General features: G+C 46.1%; 1 protein-coding gene across 4 annotated transcripts in view; it reads left to right on the top strand.

Moving 5' to 3' along the window:
- The window catches only part of tfeb (transcription factor EB), a 126,143-nt gene extending 105,076 nt beyond the window's left edge, over window positions 1–21,067 (top strand). For 3 of the 4 annotated variants that reach the window (XM_060845266.1, XM_060845263.1, XM_060845264.1), the window contains 5 exons: window positions 6,193–6,298; window positions 12,520–12,576; window positions 13,438–13,513; window positions 15,016–15,163; window positions 17,471–21,067. In XM_060845266.1, coding sequence (XP_060701249.1) covers window positions 6,193–6,298; window positions 12,520–12,576; window positions 13,438–13,513; window positions 15,016–15,163; window positions 17,471–17,881 — 798 coding nt within the window. In that variant the 3' untranslated portion in view covers window positions 17,882–21,067. The remainder of the gene's footprint in view (window positions 1–6,192; window positions 6,299–12,519; window positions 12,577–13,437; window positions 13,514–15,015; window positions 15,164–17,470) is intronic. The other variant, XM_060845265.1, reaches the window with a different exon arrangement.
- The last annotated feature ends 418 nt before the right edge of the window (window positions 21,068–21,485 follow it).

Below are 21,485 nucleotides of genomic sequence, written 5' to 3'. Positions count from 1 at the left end.
TTTAAGAGCATCCCATCTAGACCCAACTCCGTCCCTGTATTTCCCATGGTTAATGCACTTATCCCCGGACAGTGGGCAATTTAGCATGGCCAATCCACCTAACCTGCACATTGTGGGAGTAAACTGGAATACCCAGAGGGGATCCAGACAGACAGGGGGAGAATGTGCAAACTCCACACAGACAATCACACAAAGGTGGAATCAAACCTGGCTCCCTGGCGCTGTGAGGCAGCAGTGCTGACCATTGAGCCACCATGCTGCTCTGAAGGTGCTGTGTTTCTGTTGGATATTCAATGCAGAACTGATTTACCAAGGAAGGCGTCCCAAACCCAAGAACATTGGATGTAGGTTTGCTTGCTGAGCTGGAAGGTTAATTTCCAGATGTTTCATTACCCTACTAGGTAACATCTTCAGTGGGCCTCAGGTGAAGCAATGCTGAAAATTCCTGCTTTCTATATATATGTTTGGGTTTCTTTGGGTTGATGATGTCATTTCCCATGGTGAAGTCACTTCCTATTCCTTTTCTCAGGGGGTAGTAGATGGGGTCTAATTTGATGTGTTTGTTGATAGAGTTCTGGTTGGAATGCCATGCTTCTAGGAATTTTCGTGTATGTCTTGTTTGACCAAACAAAGTGTGACGAAATGTCTGGAAATGAACCTTCAGCTCAGCAAACAAACCTACATCCAAAACCTCAACCTGAGCTACAAATCTTCTCAAAACCTGCTAAGATCCAAGAAAATAAAAGCTTCTGGAATTGGATTTGAAGTTGAAATTCTGTGTAAATGGTGTGAAAACGATTCTGTGAACATTGAAGCAGTGGTTGGCCGCTGACTCTCAGCATTAGTTTGCTGTTAACATGACTGCACAGTTGGTTTTACAGTTTCCATGAGGCTATTGTTTGGGCGTGAGCAGATGGTTCTTGTTTGTGACTGAGATGAGATGAGATGAGAGGGTTTGGAATGTGGATTGTTCAGCAGATCCTGGGTGTAGACTTTCCCAGGGCATTGCTGATTTGTTCAGGGGAGGGCTCAACTCCGAGCACTCGTACCCACCTCCAGAACACTACTGAACGGTGCAGCACAGTCCAGGCCCTTCAGCCCTCGATGTTGTGCTGACCTTTTATCCTAGTCTAAGATCAGACTAACCTACACACCTTTCATTTTACTATCATCCATGTGCTTACCCAAGAGTCGCTTAAATGTCCCTAATGTCTCTGACTCTACTCCCACAGCTGGCAGTGCATTCCACACACCCACCACTCTCTGTGTAAAGGACCAATCTCTGACTTCTCCCTTAAACCTTCCTCCAATCACCTTAAATTCTGCTCCGTTGTGATAGCTATTTCCACCCTGGGAAAAAGTCTCTGACTATTCACTCTATCTATGCCTTTCATCATCTTGTACACCTCTGTCAAGTTGCCTCTCTCCCTTCTTCACTCCAATGAGCAAAGCCCTAGCTCCCTCAACCCCTCTTCATAGGACAAGCCCTCCAATCCAGGCAGCATCCTGGTAAACCTCCTCTGCGCCCTCTCTAAAGCTTCCACATCCTTCCTATAATGAGGCGACCAGAACTGGAGACAATATTCCAAGTGTGGTCTAACCAGGATTGTATCTAACTGCAGCATAATCTCACAACTCAAACTTAATCCCCCTGCTAATGAAAGCCACCACATTGTATGCCTTCTTAACAACCCTATCAACTTGGGTGGCAACTTTGAGGGATGTGTGAACATGGACCCAAAGAACCCTCTGTTCCTCCATACTGCCAAGAATCCTGCCTTTAACTCTATTCTGCATTCATATTCAACATTCCAAAATGAAACATTCACACTTTTCCAGGTTGAACTCCATCTGCGACTTCTCAGCCCAGTTCTGCATCCTGTCAATGTCCCGTTGCAATCTACAACAATCCTCCATACTATCCACAACTCCTCCAACCTTCGTGTCATCGGTAAACTTACTAACCCACCCTTCCACTTCCTCATCCAAGTAATTTTTAAAAATCACAAAGAGCAGAGGTCTCAGAACAGAACCTTGCAGAACACTCCTGGTCATCGAGCTCCAGGCTGAATATTTTCCATCTCCGATCAACTCTGTCTTCTATGGCCCAGCCAATTCTCTATCCAGACAGCCAGATTCCCCTGTATATCATGCCTCCTTACTTTCTGAATGAGCCTACCATGGGGAACCTTATCAAATGCCTTGCTAAAATCCATATATACCACATCCACTGCTCCACTTTCATCAGTGCATTTTGTCACATCCTCAAAGAACTCAGTAAGGCTTGTGAGGCATGACCTGCCCCTCTCAAAGCCATGCTGACCATCTCTAATCAAACTATGGTTTTCCAAGTAATCATAAACGCTGTCTCTCAGGGTCATCACCAGTGATTTTCTCACTACAGATGCAAGACAGACTGGTCTGTGATTCCCAGGGTTATCCCTTATTCCCTTGTTCAAGAAAGGGAATAACATTTGCTACTCTCCAATCATCTGGCACTACTCCAGTGGACAGTGAGAACACAGAGATCATTGCCAAAAGCGCAACAGTCTCTTCCCTCACTTCCCGTAGAAACCTTGGGTATAAAGGACTTATCTATCCTTATGTTTTTTCAAATTTTTCAGCACATCCTCCTTCTTAACATTAACCTGTTTGAGCATCTCCGCCTGTTTCTCGCTGTCCTCACAAACGTCCAGTTCCCTCTCAGTAGTGAATACTGAGGTAAAGTATTCATTAAGGACCTCCCCTACCTCCTCCAACACCAGGTGCAGGTTCCCTCTACTATCCCTGATTGGCCCAACCCTCACTCTGGCCATCCTCTTGTTCCTCACATAAGTGTAGAATGCCTGAGGGTTTTCTGTAATCCTACCCATTAAAGCTTTCTCATGCCCCCCTCTAGCTCTCTTAAGTCCATTCTTCAATTCCTTCCTGGCTACCTTGTAACCCTCTAAAGCCCTGTCTGATCCTTGCTTCCTCAGCCTTAAGTAATCTTCCTTTTTCCTCTTGACTAGATGTTGCACACCCCTTGTCATCACCCAAGGTTCCTTCACTCTACCATCCCTTCCTTGCCTCAGTGGGACAAGCCTGTCCAGCACTCACAGTAAGTGCTTCTAAAACAACTTACACATTTCTACATTTCCCTGAGAATATCTGTTCCCAATTTAGGTGCCCCAGTACTTGCCTAATAACCTTGTAATTCCACCCCCCCACTCTCAATTAAATACTTTTCTATACCGTCTGCTCCTATCTCTCTTCATGACTATATAAAGGTCAGAGTGTTGTGATCACTATCACCAAAATGCTCTCCCACTGAGAGATCTGACACCTGACTTGCTTCTTTGCTAAGCACCAAATCCAATATGGCCCCCTCTAGTTGGCCTATCTACATATTGAGTCAGGAATCCTTCCTGGATACACCTGACAAAAACTGCTCCATCCAAATTATTTCAACTAAGGAGATTCCAATCAATATCAGTGAAGTTGAAGTCACCCATGACAAAACCCCTGTTACTTCTGTATCTTTCCAAAACCTTCCTCCCAATCTCCTGCCCACGTCCCTGTTGCTATTCGGCAGGGGGGGGGGGGGGGGGACCTGTAGAAAACTCCCAAGAAAGTGACTGTTCCTTTGCTGTTTCTGACTTCCACCCATACTGACTCTTGTCAATTCCTCCTCGAAGACCTCCCTTTCTGCAGCTGTGACACGATCCCTGATGAGCAATCCCCCCACCTCTTTTACTTACCCCCCCCCCTACCCATTCCTTTCGAAACATCTAAACCCCAGTACATCAGACAAATGTTCTTGCCGCTGTAATATCCAAGTCTCCATAATGGCCAGCACATCATAGTTCCAAGTTAAAAAGCACACAACACCTGGTTCTAGTCCGACAGGTTTAATTGGAAGCACTAGCTTTCGGAGCAACGCTCCTTCAGGTGGTTGTCAACGCTCCGAAAGCTAGTGTTTCCAATTAAACCTGTTGGACTAGAACCTGGTTATTTGTGAGTTTTAACTTTGTACACCCCAGTCCGACACTGGTATCTCCAAATCATCATAGTTCCCAGTATTGGTCCATGCTCTAAGTTCATCATCCTTATTCCTGACACTTGCGTTAAAACAGACACTTCAACCCATCACCCTGACTGCAATTTTGCCCTGTCAACTGTCTATCCCTTCTCACAGACTCTCTGTACACTGTATCTGGCTGTTCACTAGCTACTCCATCTTCAGATCTATAGCTCTGGTTCCCACACCCCTGCCAAACTAGTTTAAACCCCTCTAAAGAATTCTTGCAAACCTCCCACCCAGGATATTGGTGCCCCTCCAGTTCAAGTGCAACCCGTCCTCCTTGTACAGGTCCCGCCTTCCCCAGAAGGTATCCCAATGATCCACGTACCTGAGTCCCTTCCTCCTGTCCCAGCTCTGCAGCCACATGTTCATCTGCACTCGCTCTCTTTTCCTAGCCTCACTAGCCTGTGACACCAGTAGCAATCCTGAGATTATTACTCTGCTCGTACTGCCTTCTATCTTCCAACCTAATTCCCTATACTTGCTTTTCAGGTCCTCCTCCCTTTCCCTAGCTATGTCATTGGTATTGATGTGTATCACGATTTCTGGCTGCTCTCCCTCCCCCTTAAGAATCCTGTAGACTTGATCTGAGACATCCCTGACCCTGGCAACCAGGAAGCAATATACCATCTGGGAGTCTCGCTCGTGACTACAGTATCTTCTGTCTGTCCCTGTCATCACTGAATCTCCTATCACTATCGCTCTCCTATTCTCCCCTCAGCCTATCACTTGAGGCTGTTTTCATGAGAGAAAGGAAGGTTGAGAGGTGATTTAATACAGACATACAAGATGATCAGAGGATTAGTTGTGATGGACAATGAGAGCCTTTTTCCTCAGATGGTGATGGCTAGCATGAAGGGTCATAGCTTTAAACTGAGAGGTGATAGATATTAGATAGATGTCAGAGGTTGGCTCTTTACTCAGAGTAGTAGGGGCGTGGCATGCCCTGTCTGCAACAGGAGTAGACATGCTAACTTTAAGGGCACTTAAATGGTTATTGGATAGACATATGGATAATCATGGAATAGTTAGGTTAGATGGGCATCAGATTGGTTCCACAGGTCAGCACAATATCGAGGGCCGAAGGGCCTGTACTATGCTGGAATGTTCTATGTTCTAAGACACAGGGCAGAACTCCCCTGATCTTTGGATAGCATAAAGGGGGTTCGGGCGGGCATTATCAAGGGGAGCTGGATTTAACATTGAATTTGATGTGGCACCTCCAGCAGTACTGCACTGTCTTGGTACTGTACCAAGAGTGCAATCCTGGTCCTGAGCTCAGCTTTCTGGAGGGGAACCTGAGCCCACAACCTCTCACTGAGTGCTGAATGTTACCCACCAAGGCACAGCTGATACTCTGAGAATGGGCTTAGCTCTGACCAATGGTAAAATGACTCAACCAGTTCCGTCAGATTCTACACAATCCTTCCCATTGCCTCTGAGGTGCTCGCCAATAGGAGGCTAAAAGTTGTACCCAAACTAAAAGGAGCAGCTATCTACCCACTGCCTTTTGAAGGCCTCTTTCACCTTGTCAATGTTACAGGTCCCATTGAGGAATGGAGGAAGGGCAAGTCAAAGTTAGGAGTTGAAAAGTGTGGAGCTGGAAAAGCACAGCAGGTCAGGCAGCCTCTGAGGAGCAGGAGAGTCGATGTTTGGGACACATGCCTGTAATATTGATTCTCCTGCTCCTTGGATGCTGCCTGACCTGCTGGGCTTTTCCAGCACCGCACTTTTCGACTCTGATCTCCAGCATCTGCAGTCCTCACTTTCTCTGAGTCAGAATTAGGGCAAATTGGGTTTGTACTGGGTCAGGATTGGGGAGACTGAAGGCCAGAGTTAGGTGCTGTTAGGCACTGCAGCAATAATGCCAACATTTTGCATTTGCGTAGTGCCTGAATGCAGTAAAATATATCCAGCTGTTTCTCTGAAATGTTATCATAAGAGTTAGAAAGCAAGTTATAGAAGGTGGTGCCAGAAAAGGTGGGTAGAACCTTGGCCAATGAGGCTGGTAATTAAATTGCAACAATGATATTGTACATTACCTGTGGACAGCATCCACATAATATTGCTAAAACTTCAAAATTCCAGTCAGACTATTGATACATCTTATTCTATTTCTCTTCCTCCAGTTGCCACTTTCCACTGGTCATTTGGAGGTTTACTCAAGTCATGGCATTGCAGCCCTCACGAGTACTTCATGTCCGGCAAATATCACCATCAAAAGGGAAATGTCAGGTAAACTGTGTTATAGCAACACAGTGTAGAGGGAGCTTTACTCTGTATCTAACCTTGTGCTGTCCCTGTCCTGTGAGTGTTTGATGGGGGACAGTGTAGAGGGAGCTTTACTCTATATCTAACCTTGTGCTGTCCCTGTCCTGTGAGTGTTTGATGGGGGACAGTGTAGAGGGAGCTTTACTCTATATCTAACCCTGTGCTGTCCCTGTGCTGGGAGTGTTTGATGGGGGACAGTGTAGAGGGAGCTTTACTCTATATCTAACCCTGTGCTGTCCCTGTCCTGGGAGTGGTTGATGGGGGACAGTGTAGAGGGAGCTTTACTCTATATCTAACCCTGTGCTGTCCCTGTCCTGGGAGTGTTTGATGGGGGACAGTGTAGAGGGAGCTTTACTCTATATCTAACCCTGTGCTGTCCCTGTCTTGGGAGTGTTTGATGGAATACTGGGTTCCGATTTGGGAATCTGAGTTTTTCTCGGTACAGACTGATGATAAAAACGAACCCAATGGAGAGGTATGTATCCCTAATGCGCCACAATGGACAGTTAGCATCTTAACCTGTCATCATGAAGCTCCTGGTTTGTTATTTTCAAAAATCCCACCTCATTAATCCTTCATTATCTTGAGGGAAGAAAATCTATTGTCTTTACCTGGTCTGGTCTATTTGGACAAATTGGGATTGTCAACAAATGCTGGCCATACCCAGATTGTTTTAATACTTGTATGGCCAAAGCCTGCATTCTTTAATCCTAACTTATCCCCATTAGCCATCAATCCCACCCACTCCTTTCCTCACCTTCTCTCCCAAATCTCCTGCCTGGGCAGGAAAGCCTTGATTGGTGGTGGAGCCCCTTCTCTCTCAGCTTTCTTCTGCATTCAACTGGATTTAAGTCAGAGAAACATTAACTGCGGCAGTTCAAACTTGTTACCGCCAAATAAATCCGGCCCAATTTCTTCAACCTCTGACTGCAATAAATGGGACCATTCTGGTTACATCACTGCAAGAGCGGGACTTGAGGTTCTCATTGGCTCTGATCATAAAACCATAGGGCATAGAAGGAGGCCATCCAGTCTGTGCCTGTACTGTCTGGTTGAAAGTTTCATTAAATTATTTTCACTACGCTCACAAATAACTTGGCTTCTTTTTGAAAGTTTATTCAATCATAGAACGTGGATGTTGCTGGTTGAGTCGGTATGTATTACCTATCCCTAGTTGCCCCTTGTGAAGGTGGGGGTGAGCTGCCTTCTTGAACCGCTGCAGTCCATGTGCTGTGGGTAGACCCTCAATGCCGTTACGGAGGGAATTCCAGGATTTTGACCCAGTCACCCTGAAAGAACGCTGATATATTTCCACGTCAGGATGGTGAGTGGCTTAGAGGGGAACTGCACCCAGTGCAAGTTCCTCTCCTAACAGAGGCACCCCTCCATGGGGGACGATTGCTGGCTCTATCCTCTTTAAGTGTAGGAATCCTCTTGGCACACGGCCTGCTCGCTCCAGTGTGGTCAAGGAAATCCACGTCCCGGTCTAACGAGCAGAGTCTCTGGTAGTTAACGATCTATGGTTTATTACATGTTAACTAGTTACAGGTGAGACTGATGTTACAGGAGAGGAGTCTCACTGCTCTATCCACATGTCCATCTGATATCACCTCAGTGGGTGATGCTTAAGGCAATCCTCAGTATTAACCCTTTCAGAACCTTACACCTTTATGTAACATCTATCATCGCAGATAACATAATTAAATGATTTTTTTGTGAGACCACGCTGTGGGTAGACTGTGTTCACCCCAAGTCTTCTGTCTTTTTTACTGAAATTAATTTTAAGTCTGTCCCCCCAATGCAGTCAATTCCTTTGTACACTCCTTCCTGGAATCTGAGAACTCTCTCCCATCTCACTTCTCTCTCTGTTGAAGATTAAGCAATGCTGTCCCCACCCTTCCCCTCCCCACTCTTTCCCCCCCCCCCCCCCCCCCCCCGTGGATTGCTGGCTACTGTTAGCTGGCCCTCCAGAATGATTCAGCAAGAGACAGGATTTGCTGGCCTTATTATTGATACCCAGTTCTTACACTCAATGCTACGATGCAGGATAGAACAGTCCTTGCCCTGGACACTGAGAACACTAGGTCACCTTGTCTGTGTCTAACCCTACCCTGAACCTTATCATATATTTCTGGAGTTTGCTGATGCAGCTTCTCTCAATATTTGGCCACAGCTCCTGCCCAGTCTGTCACAGATGACCAGAAACGTCCAACCTGTAAATGTAATGTGAAATGGTTAGTGTTAGGGTTAGGTTCAGAGGCTGAGAGGTGACCTCATAGAGGTTTATAAAATCATGAAGGGCATGGATAGTGTGAATAGACAAGGTCTTTTCCCTGGGGTCAGGGAGTCCAAAACTAGAGGGCATAAGTTTAAGGTGATAGGGGAAAGAAATAAAAGAGACCTACGGGGCAACTTTTTCACACAGAGGGTGGTACGTGTATGGAATGAGCTGCCAGAGGAAGTGGTGGAGGCTGGTACAATTACAACATTTCTAAGGCATTTGGATGGGTTTATGAATAGGAAGGGGTTAGAGGGATATGGGTCTGATGCTGGCAAATGGAACTCGATTAATTGGGATATCTGGTAGGCATGGACAAGTTGGACCAAAGGGTCTGTTTCTGTGCTGTACATCTCTATGACTCCTTTTACTCTTGCCGTTTACTGTCCATTTCTGACTTTGCCCTCAATATATACTCTTACCTCTCACTCCCCTCTCTTAGTGAGAAGGAAATAGGATTAAATCCCACACCAGGGAAGCTCTCCCCTCTGTTCTGGCTAATGTTTATTCCTCAGTTACCAGCATATAAAATATATTATCTGGTCATTAATGTGAACTGAAATGATTGAAGAAAGCAGCTCATTACTGCCTCCTTCAGGACATGTGGGGATGAGCAATAAAGGCTGGTCTGCCCAGGGAACTCCACTGTGCTTGAATGAATATTTCGTTTGTTTTATTGAACTCTGTGACTGTGAAAGGGGCAGAATTGCAAATGAATTTTTTTTCTTTAATTGGGCCTCCTGTGTAAATAAAACTCACCCATTTCCTACATGGGACACCGTCCAATGATACTTGCTGTCTGTCCCCTCTATTCCTCCTCACTGCCCCCACCCACTCTGTACTCTCCCTGCCCATTCCCACCCTCTCTGCACCCCTCAGCTGCCCCACCCACTCTGTACTCCTCGTCCCCATTCCCACCCTCTCCTTATTCCCCTGGCCGAACCTCCCACTCCGTATCCCACTAGATGCAAATGTTGGGAGATTATTTAAGTGTATTCTCCCACGTTTTTGGAAATAATGTGCATTCCAGTTGGTTGCCCCTCCAGAAAGAAACTGCGTGCTTTCCGACCTTGCTGACCTCCAATGACCTCCTTCATTTCAAAAGGATCTATGTTTCTGTAGAACCCTTCAGATAACATGCTGGTCCCTTGACCCAAACCAACAAACACACGTGTCCCTTGCAGATTAAGGACTCACTGTGATCTCTAGATACCCGTTTTCTCTCAACTTGGGTATGCGGAGTCACGCTGGCTTGAAGAAAGCTTACAGGATGTCGAGAGCAAAGGGAGGCCTGACTGGGCCCTGTTTCCCAGTTGCAGGAATTGGTGACTCTTATCCACACATCCATAGGTTTCTGCCTGTGACGGACTCATGAAGGTCCCTCATATCTCCTGGAATTATTGTTATATCTCCCAGATACTGCTTGGTGTGAGATAAGGGAAGAAAGAAATCTCAAGAGGCAGGAGAGTTTTTTTTAAACAAAAAAGCTTTGTTTATTAATTATAAGAATGTTAGAGATGTTTGGGCGATTGGAGGTCATGTGTTTGACCTGAGCTATTTTCAGGCTTGACTCCAATCAAGATTATTGGTTAAAGGCTGACACACAGCCTTATTGTTTTTCTGCCATTGAACCAGGTGTGAATCTTTCAGTCACTAAGTACCTGTCCTTCTGTAAATCTCCCAAAACCATCCAGCCTGACATCTTCTGCAGCCTCCCAACCTCTCACTTCCAAACTTACCAGTCTGCCTTTGATTCTCCCCGTGTCCTTCAATTTTAAAAAAAAGGCCTCCATTTCTCACTTCCCTCTCCTCCATCTGTCCCACTGAGTGAGCAGAACACAGTAAATAAAGGTTGGATCTTGATGAGGGGATTTCTCTGACCCAGATTTCTTGTACTCAGTTTCATGGAGGTCATGGCCACAGGGAGACTGAGAGATTTGGAAATCACTTGATTTAGATCATTCGAGCACATGGCAGCAACCGTCAGGCACAGAGGAACAGAAAGTATTTTCCTGACAGACTTTCCTTCCCCTTTGCATACAGTCTCCGGAATCTGTGATGAAGAAGCAGGCCATTCAGCCCATCGGTCCTGTCTATTCATTAAGGTTATGGCCGATTTAGAATTCCATAAGAATCCAACTGTCTGTGCCTGAAAAATATTTAATGATCTCACCTTCACTCCATCTCAGACACGGAGTTCCAAAGCTTACTCACTCAAAGACATTTACAGGCCATTCATCCCATCATGTCCCTGCATATTACCAAAACTCAGACTGAGCTATTCCCATTTTTCAGCCTTCAGCCCATAGCCCTGGAGGCTTTGGTAATACAAGTTAGAATCTAACTCCTGTTTTTGTGTTAGTCTCTGACTCAGTCATTCTTCCAGGCAGTGAGTTTGAGACTCTGACTGCTGTCTGGGTGAGAAACATTCTTGTCAACTCTCCTCTGAGCCTTTCCCTCTTACCTTCAATCTATGCCCTCTGGTTATTGACATCCCTGCTATTGGAAACGTTGCCTTCCTATCCACTTCATGATTTTGTCCAGCTCCATCAGGTCTCCTCTCTACGTTCAGCTCTCTAAAGAAAACAACTCCAGCCTGTTCAATCTCTCCTCATAGCTCAGACCCTATAGCCCAGCCAACATCCTTGTTAATCTCCTCTGTACCCTGTCTAGGGCAATCACACCCTCCTTAGGATCTGGTGACCGGATGCATACCGTACTCCACTTTGGCTGAACCAGTATTTTATACATTTCCAGCCTAACCTCCCTGCTCTTGTATACAATGCCTTGGCTAATAAGGTGACTATTCCATTGCCTTTTGTAACTTCCATATCTAGCTGCGCTGCTACTTTCAGGGATCTGTGGATACCCACACCCCGGTCCCTTTGATCTTCGGTATTTCGGGAGTGCTATTCATAGGTTGCCTTGTTAGCCCTCCCCGATTGCATTGTCTCTCGCTCTTCCAAGTTGAATTCCATTTGCCACTGCTGTGTCCATCAGACCATTGATACCCTCCTGCAGTTAGTGGCTATGTGTAACATCTGTAAAACCTGTGAATATCTCAGTGACATCGCGACATTTAAATCCAAATTCTTAATGTACACCACAAACAGCAAGGACCTCGGCACTGAGCCCTGTGGAACCCCAATGGAAACAGACCCCCAGTCACAGAAACGTTCCTCTGCGATCACTCTGTTTCCTGCCTCTCAGCCAGTTTTTAATCCAACATGTCACTTGGTCTTAGATTCCATGAATGTTTACTTTCTGGATCAGTCTACTGTTAGGGTCCTTGGCAAAAGCTTTGCTAAAGTCTACATCCAATTCCAAGACCACATCACTCCCCTCATCAAAACTTTTGGTTCCCTCCTCAAAAATATTTTCAATCAAATTTGTCCAACATGACCTTCCCTTAACAGACCCATACTGACAGTTCCTGATCAATCTCCAAGAACAGATGGATTCTCCCTCACATTTCTCTCAAACTTGCCTATCCAGAATTTGTGCATTCTTTTGAAAAAGAACTGCACATCTCTATCCCCTCATCTTTCAGTCCGTGCCTCCAGCCCCCAGTTCTGGACACACCCATAAGGAGAAACATCCTTTCTATGTCCACCTTGTCAAAGCTCCTCCAAATCAGATCCATTTCAATCAAGTCCCCCTCCCCCTCACTTTGCAAAACTGCAGTGGGAGCCAGCCCAGTGTTTCCAACCATTCCTCATCAGACAGCCCACTCATTCCAGAAATCAAACCAGTAAACCTCCTCTGGACCATCTTCAATACTATAAGAGGTTTTTGGCTGAGTACATCATTTCAGAATAGTTTGACCCCAGGTTTTACTGCAAGACTCCGAGGAGCTTTGCTATCATGTGTGTGGCATTATTGTGATCGGTTGTCTGTTCTTGGCTAGATGCAGAAGCACGGGCCTTGGCTAAGGAGCGACAGAAGAAAGATAATCACAATCTGAGTGAGTGATGTTCCTTCAACTCCTCTCTTGGGTGGGTGGGGGGGGAGGGGTGGGGTTAGGGGGGGAGTGGAGGCAGAGGCAGTGGCAGTCTGAATCTGTGAAGTTGATTTTAACCTGCACCTGATTGAAATAATGTCTGGGTGGAAAGGGTTCATTCTGGCTGTGCCCAGCTGTGGGATCGAGACTGTGGTGTTCTCAACCTGCAGGCGTATTATCGTCATCATGTTCAAAGCTAGGCAAGGCTTCCACTGAAAGGACCCTGGGCCCTGGCTGAGATACTTGCAACTTGCTGAAGTAGTGGGGGGAGGGGGAGGAGGCATGCAGAACAGGCTGAGGTGAGCATCACCGGCTTTAGTTTTTTTGGATGATTTGGGCTGTTGGGATGTAAGACAGTCTATTCCTCAGCCTGAACACATTGGTCACACTGACCATAACCCTCTTTACACTGCTGTCATTTCAGAAGCGCATCCTCCCTCCAAACCACTCTTCTTTGGTTGGGAGCTGTTCCCATCTCCTCCAAATTCCCACCCCACTCTGAGCTCTGCCAAACATTGAGTTATTCCTAGAGCCCCCATCTGGCTTCAGGTGAGACCCTGTGTGTTAACAGGATTGTTAGCGAGAGCAATAGGAGGCATTTCCTCATGACAAGGGGGATTGCTCCTTCCTGCAGACTCCTAGCTGAGTCATAGTGGCTGTAACAAAAAAGCATTGTCCACCTCTTTATCTCTCTACTGCTCCAGAGCGCTCTTGCTTGTGTTCCAGGGATAGGGATAGATTGCCAGTTTGACCATTATTTTCAAATTAATCTACATTATTGTTTTGTTTTCTTTACACTCATTTTGGCTTTGATTTTCTTTCAAGTTGAACGCAGGCGAAGGTTTAACATCAATGATCGAATAAAAGAGTTAGGAATGCTTATCCCCAAATCCAACGATCTGTGAGTAAATCCTTAAATCTTCTGTCATTCATTTTCAATGGCCAGCCCATGACGGTATTTAAAAATAAGGAGGAAAATGTCAGGCCAGCCCTGCTTCAGTGGGGACCAGTGGAGATCACCGAGCACAGGGCTGAAGGGATGGGACTTGCTGTGATTTCAGATATGGACAGCAAGGTTTGGAAGGTGATGGCTTTGTAGTATTATCAATCCTTGGAAATTTTCTTGGGCACAGGTTTGAATTATACCACAAATGGTGGAATTCAAATTCAATAAATAAAAATTTGGAATTAAGAGTCTAAGGATGACCATTGTCAATTGTTAGGAAAATCCCACCTGGTTCCTCTTTTAGGGATTGAAATTGCTCTCCTTAGATTACATGTGACTCCAGACCTACAGCAATATGGTTGACTCTCACCTGCCCTCTGGGCAATTAGGGATGGGCAATAAATGCTGGTCTAGCCAGCAACACCTCCATCCTAAGAATGAATAAAAGAAAACGTTACAGTGGGCTAGAGAGCAATTGCTGAGCCCAGAATGGAATCCACTCTTTCAGATTTTTGTGATGGTGTGAATTGGAAGTTCATCGCAGAGTCAAGTATAACACGACACTTGCAAACAGTATGGCATTATCTCAGGATGGATTGGGAACTAGGGACTAGCATTTCAAGCAGGGACCAAAAATATTGGCTTCAGTCTTTGCAATATATAATCAGAGTAAGTTTGTGCTCATCGAGGGTGTCAGAGGAACAGGCTGAGAATTTGACCAGAACAGATGGGGTAAAGAGAGGTGCCACAGAGAGAGAGAGAAAGAGCTGGGGCTTGCGAGTGACTGTGAACACTAACACTGTGCTTTCTGATGATGTCTGATATCTCGGGACACAGTGAGAGCAAGGTCAAGCTCTCGCGTGACCTATTTCACATGTTCCCAGTTTGTGGGTGACAGAGTTCAATCCACACACTCCTCACTTTCCTGACTTTGAGATTCAGTCTGTACCCTCTACAAACCCTCCCCACTGCACCCAGTTACAGGGTCTGTGACGATGATAAGAACACTGTTCAGGTTCAGTTATCTGGTTTTGTTTAAAGCCTTGACTTTATTTATTTATTTATTATTTCCTAGGATCTGGGAGCTCAGACAAAGTCAATGTTGCCCTTCCCTAATTACCCTTTAACTGTTTGGATTGGTCACTTCAGGGGAAGCTTGAGTCAGTCACATTGCTGTGGGCCTGGCGTTCCCTGCGGGACATGAGTGAATATCTGGAGATCTCCACAGTAATGAGGTGAAATTTGAAATTCATTAGTAGCATCTGGATCAAGGCCAAAGGAAAGGTGACTGAGTCTGACTGAGACATATGCTATGGCACTGCTACCTGCCCTGTTGTGCTCATTGACACTTAGAGCGACAGTATCCCCTGGTGATTGTCAGGGGTCTGTTAAATGGTTGTGATACAGTTGATTTCTAGTTTTTAACTTTGCTCAGTGCCCACTCTGTACTCTTGCAGTGACGTTCGCTGGAATAAGGGAACGATATTGAAAGCTTCTGTGGAGTACATCAAAAGGCTGCAGAAGGAGCAGCAAAGAACCAGGGAGATGGAGGGTCAATCGAAGAGGCTGGAGATGACCAACAGCCACCTCCGCTTTCGTATTCAGGTGAGAAAGACTGCTGTTGTACAAACTACTGGGTTATCATTCACAATGAGCAATAGACACTCAGCTGAGGCCGAGTATGTGGCAGTGTCTCCTCTAGCTCAGAGAGATGTTCATTTAAATCCTAGTCCCTGGACCACTTCCAAGATGGTGCTGTGGGAGTTTTGATAGAATCTCTACAGTGTAGAAACAGGCCCTTCCATCCAATAAATCCACTCCTACCCTCCGAAGAGTAACCCACCCAGACTCTATTACTCAACATTTTACCCCTAACTAATGTCTCTAACCTACACATTTCTGAACACAATGGGCAATTTATCATGGCAAATTCACCCTAACCTGCACATGTTTGGACTGTGGGAGGAACCTGGAGCAGCCAGAGGAAACCCACACTGTCACAGGGAGAATGTGTAAACTCCACACAGACAGTTGCTCAAGGCTGGAATCGAACCTGGTGCTAAACACTGAACCACAGTGTCACACTGTTGGAGGGTTGGTGCGAAGGGAATGCCGCAACGCCAGTGCTGAGGGAGTGCTGCACTGTCGGAGGGTCAGTCCTGAGGGAGTGCCGCACTGTCGGAGGGTCACACTGTCGGAGGGTCAGTGCTGAGGGAGTGGGCACTGTCAGATGGTCAGTGCTGAGGGAATGCTGCACTGTCGGAGGGTTAGTGCTGAGGGAGTGCCGCACTGTCGGAGGGTTAGTGCTGAGGGAGTGCCGCACTGTCGGAGGGTTAGTGCTGAGGGAGTGCCGCACTGTCGGAGGGTTAGTGCTGAGGGAGTGCCGCACTGTTGGAGGGTCAGTGCTGAGGGAATGCCGCACTGTCGGAGGGTCAGTGCTGAGGGAGTGCCACACTGTCGGAGGATCAGTGCTGAGGGAGTGCCGCACTGTCAGAGGGTCAGTACTGAGGGAGTGCTGTAGATTCCACATTTTAAAATTTAACTTAAAATCCAGTACCTGCCATGTTGAGATTTGAAGCCATGACTTCTGCCTGTTTGGTGGGATCTGTGGATTGCACATTGTGCCTCACTGGCAGACTGTGCTGGAAATCAAGCCTCGTCCTAAAAGTGACAGAAATTCAAGGTTTTATTGTAGTACCCAATCCCTAATTTACTCAGCTGACAGATTCAAGTCAGCAGAAGAAAATGGGCCAGGTTTCTGTCCTTAACAAGAACCAGTACCTATTATAAATCAGTCAATTCTAAGTACAAGTAAACATCTGTGAACTGTTGACATAAAACTCTCCTTTTAAAATTCCCTACAAATGCACAGAGCTAAATACGGACACAAAAAACTGGTATCATGGGTGGAGTGCAATAAAGGCTTGTGAAACAGTTCAATGGCACTTCTCCTCGTGATCCAATGGCATGTTCCTTATGTTTCTGAAATACCTCAGTCCTCTGATTCTTTCCTTCAGGCCCTTTCACATCTACACAGGAGGCACAGAGCAACTGGTTTACAAAGTATAAAGTCTCTAACTTATTGGTTAAAAGTGACAACTTGCAGCAACACTTGAAGAGAATAAACTCAGTTTCAGGTGCTTTAACTGGAGAGAGGGCTCTCTTCCTTTTTCCCAGGACTGACAGTTTCATCCATTGCTTGAACAGAGCAACAGTGTAAACACAACTTACAATGAGTTTCATAACTTGCTTTTCATACACATCTGAATCCTTTCTCAGTTCTTTGTTATTAAACGGTTCAAACTCCAAATTTTCCAAATTCAGTCCACAATCAAAAAAAAACAAAACAAAAAGATACAGTCTCTGCACAGTGATTTTACCGGCACATGCTATATCCTCAGCACAGCAAGGACAATAAAGCAATACTGTCATTGGCTGTTAAACAAACACTTCAGCATGTCCTGAAATTACATAGAGATTATTTTTATTCATTCATGAGACAAGGGCATTGCTGGCCAAGTCAGCATTTATAGCCCATCACCAATTGCCCAGAGGGCAGTTAAAAGTCACCCCCATTGCTGTGGGTCTGGAGTCACATGTAGGCCAGACCAGGTAAGGATGGCAGTTTCCTTCCCTAAAGGACGTTAGTGACCCAGATGGATTTTTTTTGATGATGGTTTTATGGTCATCAGTAGATTGTTAATTCCAGATTTTATTTTTATTGAATTCAAATTCCACCATCTACTGTGGTGGGATTTCAACCCAGGTCCTCAGAGCACGAGCTGAGTTTTTCGACTTTAATAGTCTATCGATAATACCACTAGGCCAAGCCCTCCCATCTACAGAGATGAGAATGATGTAATTTTAAAACAATTGTGATGACATGTATTTTGTTTGCCTGATCACACACAGGAACTGGAGATGCAAGCACAGGCCCATGGACTATCCACCATCTCCCCCTCGGGGTTAAACACATCAGAGCTCACCGGCTCCTCCTCCATCAAACCTGAACAGAATGTCATGGACATGTTTCAACACCAGCAGCACCAACATCTGCAGCCTCCCCAAAACCAAGTGGACTTTCCTCAGGCCCTCGACTTCTGTGACAGCTCGCTGGGTTTCACTGACCCCATGAACCAATTCACTGACCTCTCCTTCAGCATTCCCACCAAAAAGGAATACCAGCTGGATGAGATGCTGATGATGGACGATGCAGTCTCTCCCTTGGGGAGGGACCCCTTGCTGTCCTCGGGGTCACCAGAGGCATCGAAAGCCAGCAGCCGAAGAAGCAGTATTAGCATAGATGATGCTGATATTCTGTGACACACTCACACTCACACTCAGAGACACACACACACACATACTCACACAGACACTCTCACATGTACACCCACTCCCTCTCACACCCACTCACTCTCACAGACACAGTCACATACATACAGACACTCTCACACGCGCACCCACTCACTAACACACAGACACGCTGATACAGTATAAACTATTGGTTAGGGCTCAGCCTTTTAAGGTTTGGAAATAATGCCTTGAGCTTCAACTGAATTTGAAGAATGTGTCAAACGTTCCTCTTTCTTTCTACTGGATTCTGAGTTTGAAGATTTTCATATTGTCAAATCATTTTGCAGACCATATTTTACAGTGACGTAGTGCGACTGGCTTTCCCTCTGTCTGTCCTGTTTGTATTGTGACCCTGGGGCCTGTTTACTGATGATTCCTCAACCCAGCACTTCCAAAGGAGGGGAGCATTGTCACAGCTAGGGTGCTCTCTCTCTCTCTCTCACACACTCGCTCTCTCTCTCTCACACTCTCTCTCTCACACTCTCTCTCTCACACTCTCTCTCTCTCTCTCTCTCTCAGGTAGATCGAGGCTATCCTCTTTCTAAGAGATGCCTTGGCCTCAGGCACCGTTTGTGTCTTTAAAGAAATCCCCAGTGAGTTCAGTGAAATATCTGTGGGGTTTCTGTGGGATGGTCAGTACCCACATAACATTTCAACATTTGATTTTCAAAAATGCCTCGGAATTGTTTAAATATACAATGTCCCGCAGTGGTTTGTTGAGTTGCTGTTGATTTTGGGGATGTCACTGAGCTGTGCTGACCAGCAGGTTTTGGACAAGTCCTTTGCCTGCATTGATTAGCTGGGCCAAGGAGACAGTGGTACTCAATACCTCTGATGCAGAAACAGAAAGCTCTTGTCTCTGTTAATTACCCTGTGATACCTGTGGATCCCAGTATTTAGGAAATTGGGTTCTGGCTCATGTATCCTCTCCTACCACCTTAATGCCAGTTCTCTGGGTTAGAGAGGCGGCACGGTGGCACAGTGGGGGCGGCACGGTGGCACAGTGGGGGCGGCACGGTGGCACAGTGGGGGCGGCACGGTGGCACAGTTTGGGCGGCACGGTGGCACAGTGGTTAGCACTGCTGCCTCACAGTGCCTGTCGACCCGGGTTCAATTCCCGACTCAGGTGACTGACTGTGTGGAGTTTGCACGTTCTCCCCGTGTCTGCGTGGGTTTCCTCCGGGTGCTCCGGTTTCCTCCCACAGTCCAAAGATGTGCGGGTCAGGTGAATTGGCCAAGCTAAATTGCCCGTAGTGTTAGGTAAGGGGTAAATGTAGGGGTATGGGTGGGTTGCGCTTCGGCGGGTTGGTGTGGACTTGTTGGGCCGAAGGGCCTGTTTCCACACTGTAAGTCTAATCTAATCTAATACCTCACAAAGAGTTAATGGTTACTCTTGTCAGAGAGCCACAGAATTGTTACTGCACAGGTGGAGGCCATTTGGTCTGTTGTGCATGTACTGGTTCTGTTACCCAGTGCTGACCTCCAGCCTTTTCCTCATCTCCCTGCACACTATTTCTGTCCAAACCATTTTGACTGCCTCAGTTGAACCTGCGTCCACCACATGTCTATACCTTGTGTCCCAGACTCTAACTACTGTATCTGTTAGTTGCTTCAAAAGGCAAAAGGTGAGAATTGAAAGTTTCTGGGGCTGCCTTTCTGTGATGCTGACCCTGTGGATTGCTGTCAGGTCAATATGCCATCAGAAATGGTGTGAGTGGGGTCAGGGACTGTTGGTTGAGTATTAACTTGTCAGGGAATGTTGGGTTTTGTAGTTTTCAATTGTTCTCTGGTACTTTTGACTTAAATTCAGAGATGGAAGAGCAGCCAACTGTGAGGAGCAAGGGGCTCCTATCTCACTGGCACAGTTTCATTTGGATGACCTGAACAATCTGTGCACAGTTTTAATTGTAGGCCAAACCGACTCCAGCAGCAACTCCAATCAGTAAGACTACTGGACAGATGGGGCTCGAGGAAGTGATAAACACATTTCACTAGGCAAGGAGCTTGAGAGAAGACGATCAGGAGGTATACTGACCAACACAGGGAGGGCACCTGCTTTTCCTTGCAGTTAATCAACCCCTTCCCCTTTCAAACATTACCCTGTTTCATTGCCCATTCATACAGATCATTACAGCTCACTGTATAGAGCCATTCTGTTTATCCCCCTCTGGCATTTTTCCAATTGCCTTTGATTTGTAGCCCTCTGGTTACTGCTATTGGAAACAGTTGTTTTTTTTAATCTATTCTATCACACGGTGGCACAGTGGTTAGCACTGCTGCCTCACAGCGCCAGGGACCTGGGTTCAATTCCCGCCTCAGGCGACTGACTGTGTGGAGTTTGCACGTTCTCCCCGTGTCTGCGTGGGTTTCCTCCGGGTGCTCCGGTTTCCTCCCACAGACCAAAAGATGTGCGGGTCAGGTGAATTGGCCATGTTAAATTGTCCGTAGTGTTAGGTAAGGGGTAAATGTAGGGGTATGGGTGGGTTGCGCTTCGGCGGGTCGGTGTGGACTTGTTGGGCCGAAGGGCCTGTTTCCACACTGTAAGTCTAATCTAATCTAAAAAAAAAACTCTTGATGACTTTGTGCAATTTCATTGAGTCACCACGTAACCCTCTCTGCTCTTGGAGAACAAACCTAGTTTGTCCGGTCTCTACTGGGAAGAGAAATTCCTTATCCCCCAATTGTCCCTCATTCCCCAGAACATCCTTTCTTCAAGAGGACTTTCCAAATCCATGATCACGTCCATCAGGAAGGATAAGGACAACAGATACATGGCAACACCACCAGCTGCAAGTCCAGTCTAAGTCACTCACCATCCTAACTTGGAAATATATCCCCATTCCTTCAGTGTTGCTGGGTCAAAACCTTCAAATGTCCTGACTTACGGAACTGTTGCTATTTTTTTGACCACGGGGATTACAATGGTTTAAGACAATAGCTCTCCATGATCTTCCTTAGGGCAAATTAAGATGGACATTACCTTCTGCCCTTATCTCAATGGTGGCATCCCTGGGACAAATGAAAACATTAATAGAACTTCTCTAACTTTCTCCAAGACCTTGACTTCATGCCCAAAGTATGGTGCCCCATGTTGGACACACTATCTCTGGGCAGAAGTGGGTACTGCCGATGCTGGAGATTGGAGTCAAGATTAGAATGGTGCTGGAAAAGCACAGCAGGTTAGGCAGCATCTGAGGCACAGGAAAATCAACGTTTCAGGCAAAAGCCCTTCAGGAATTCCTCATGAAGGGCTTTTGCCTGAAATGTTGATTTTCCTACGTCTCTGATGCTGCCTGACTTGCTGTGCTTTTCCAGCACCACTCTAATCTTGACAACACCTCTGAGGCCTAACCAGTGTTTTACAATTTTTTAAGCTTTCTGATCTCCTTGACTTTTCTGATTAAAGTTTTTACAAACTGCCAGAGTCTCAAAGTTAACAATCTCGGGGAAGTTTGATTAAACAAACCTTGTGTCTTTCTGATACTGGCTATGTACATGAGTATGGGAGAGTCTGGGTGTGTATTTGTGTACGTGGCTTGCACATGGGTTTATGTGCAAATGTACACAATTCTAA

This window comes from Hemiscyllium ocellatum, chromosome 26 (genome assembly GCF_020745735.1).
Source record: "Hemiscyllium ocellatum isolate sHemOce1 chromosome 26, sHemOce1.pat.X.cur, whole genome shotgun sequence".
Lineage (NCBI taxonomy): Eukaryota > Metazoa > Chordata > Chondrichthyes > Orectolobiformes > Hemiscylliidae > Hemiscyllium > Hemiscyllium ocellatum.
Note: the sequence above shows the minus strand (reverse complement) of the source record. Positions and strands in the feature narration are given on the sequence as shown.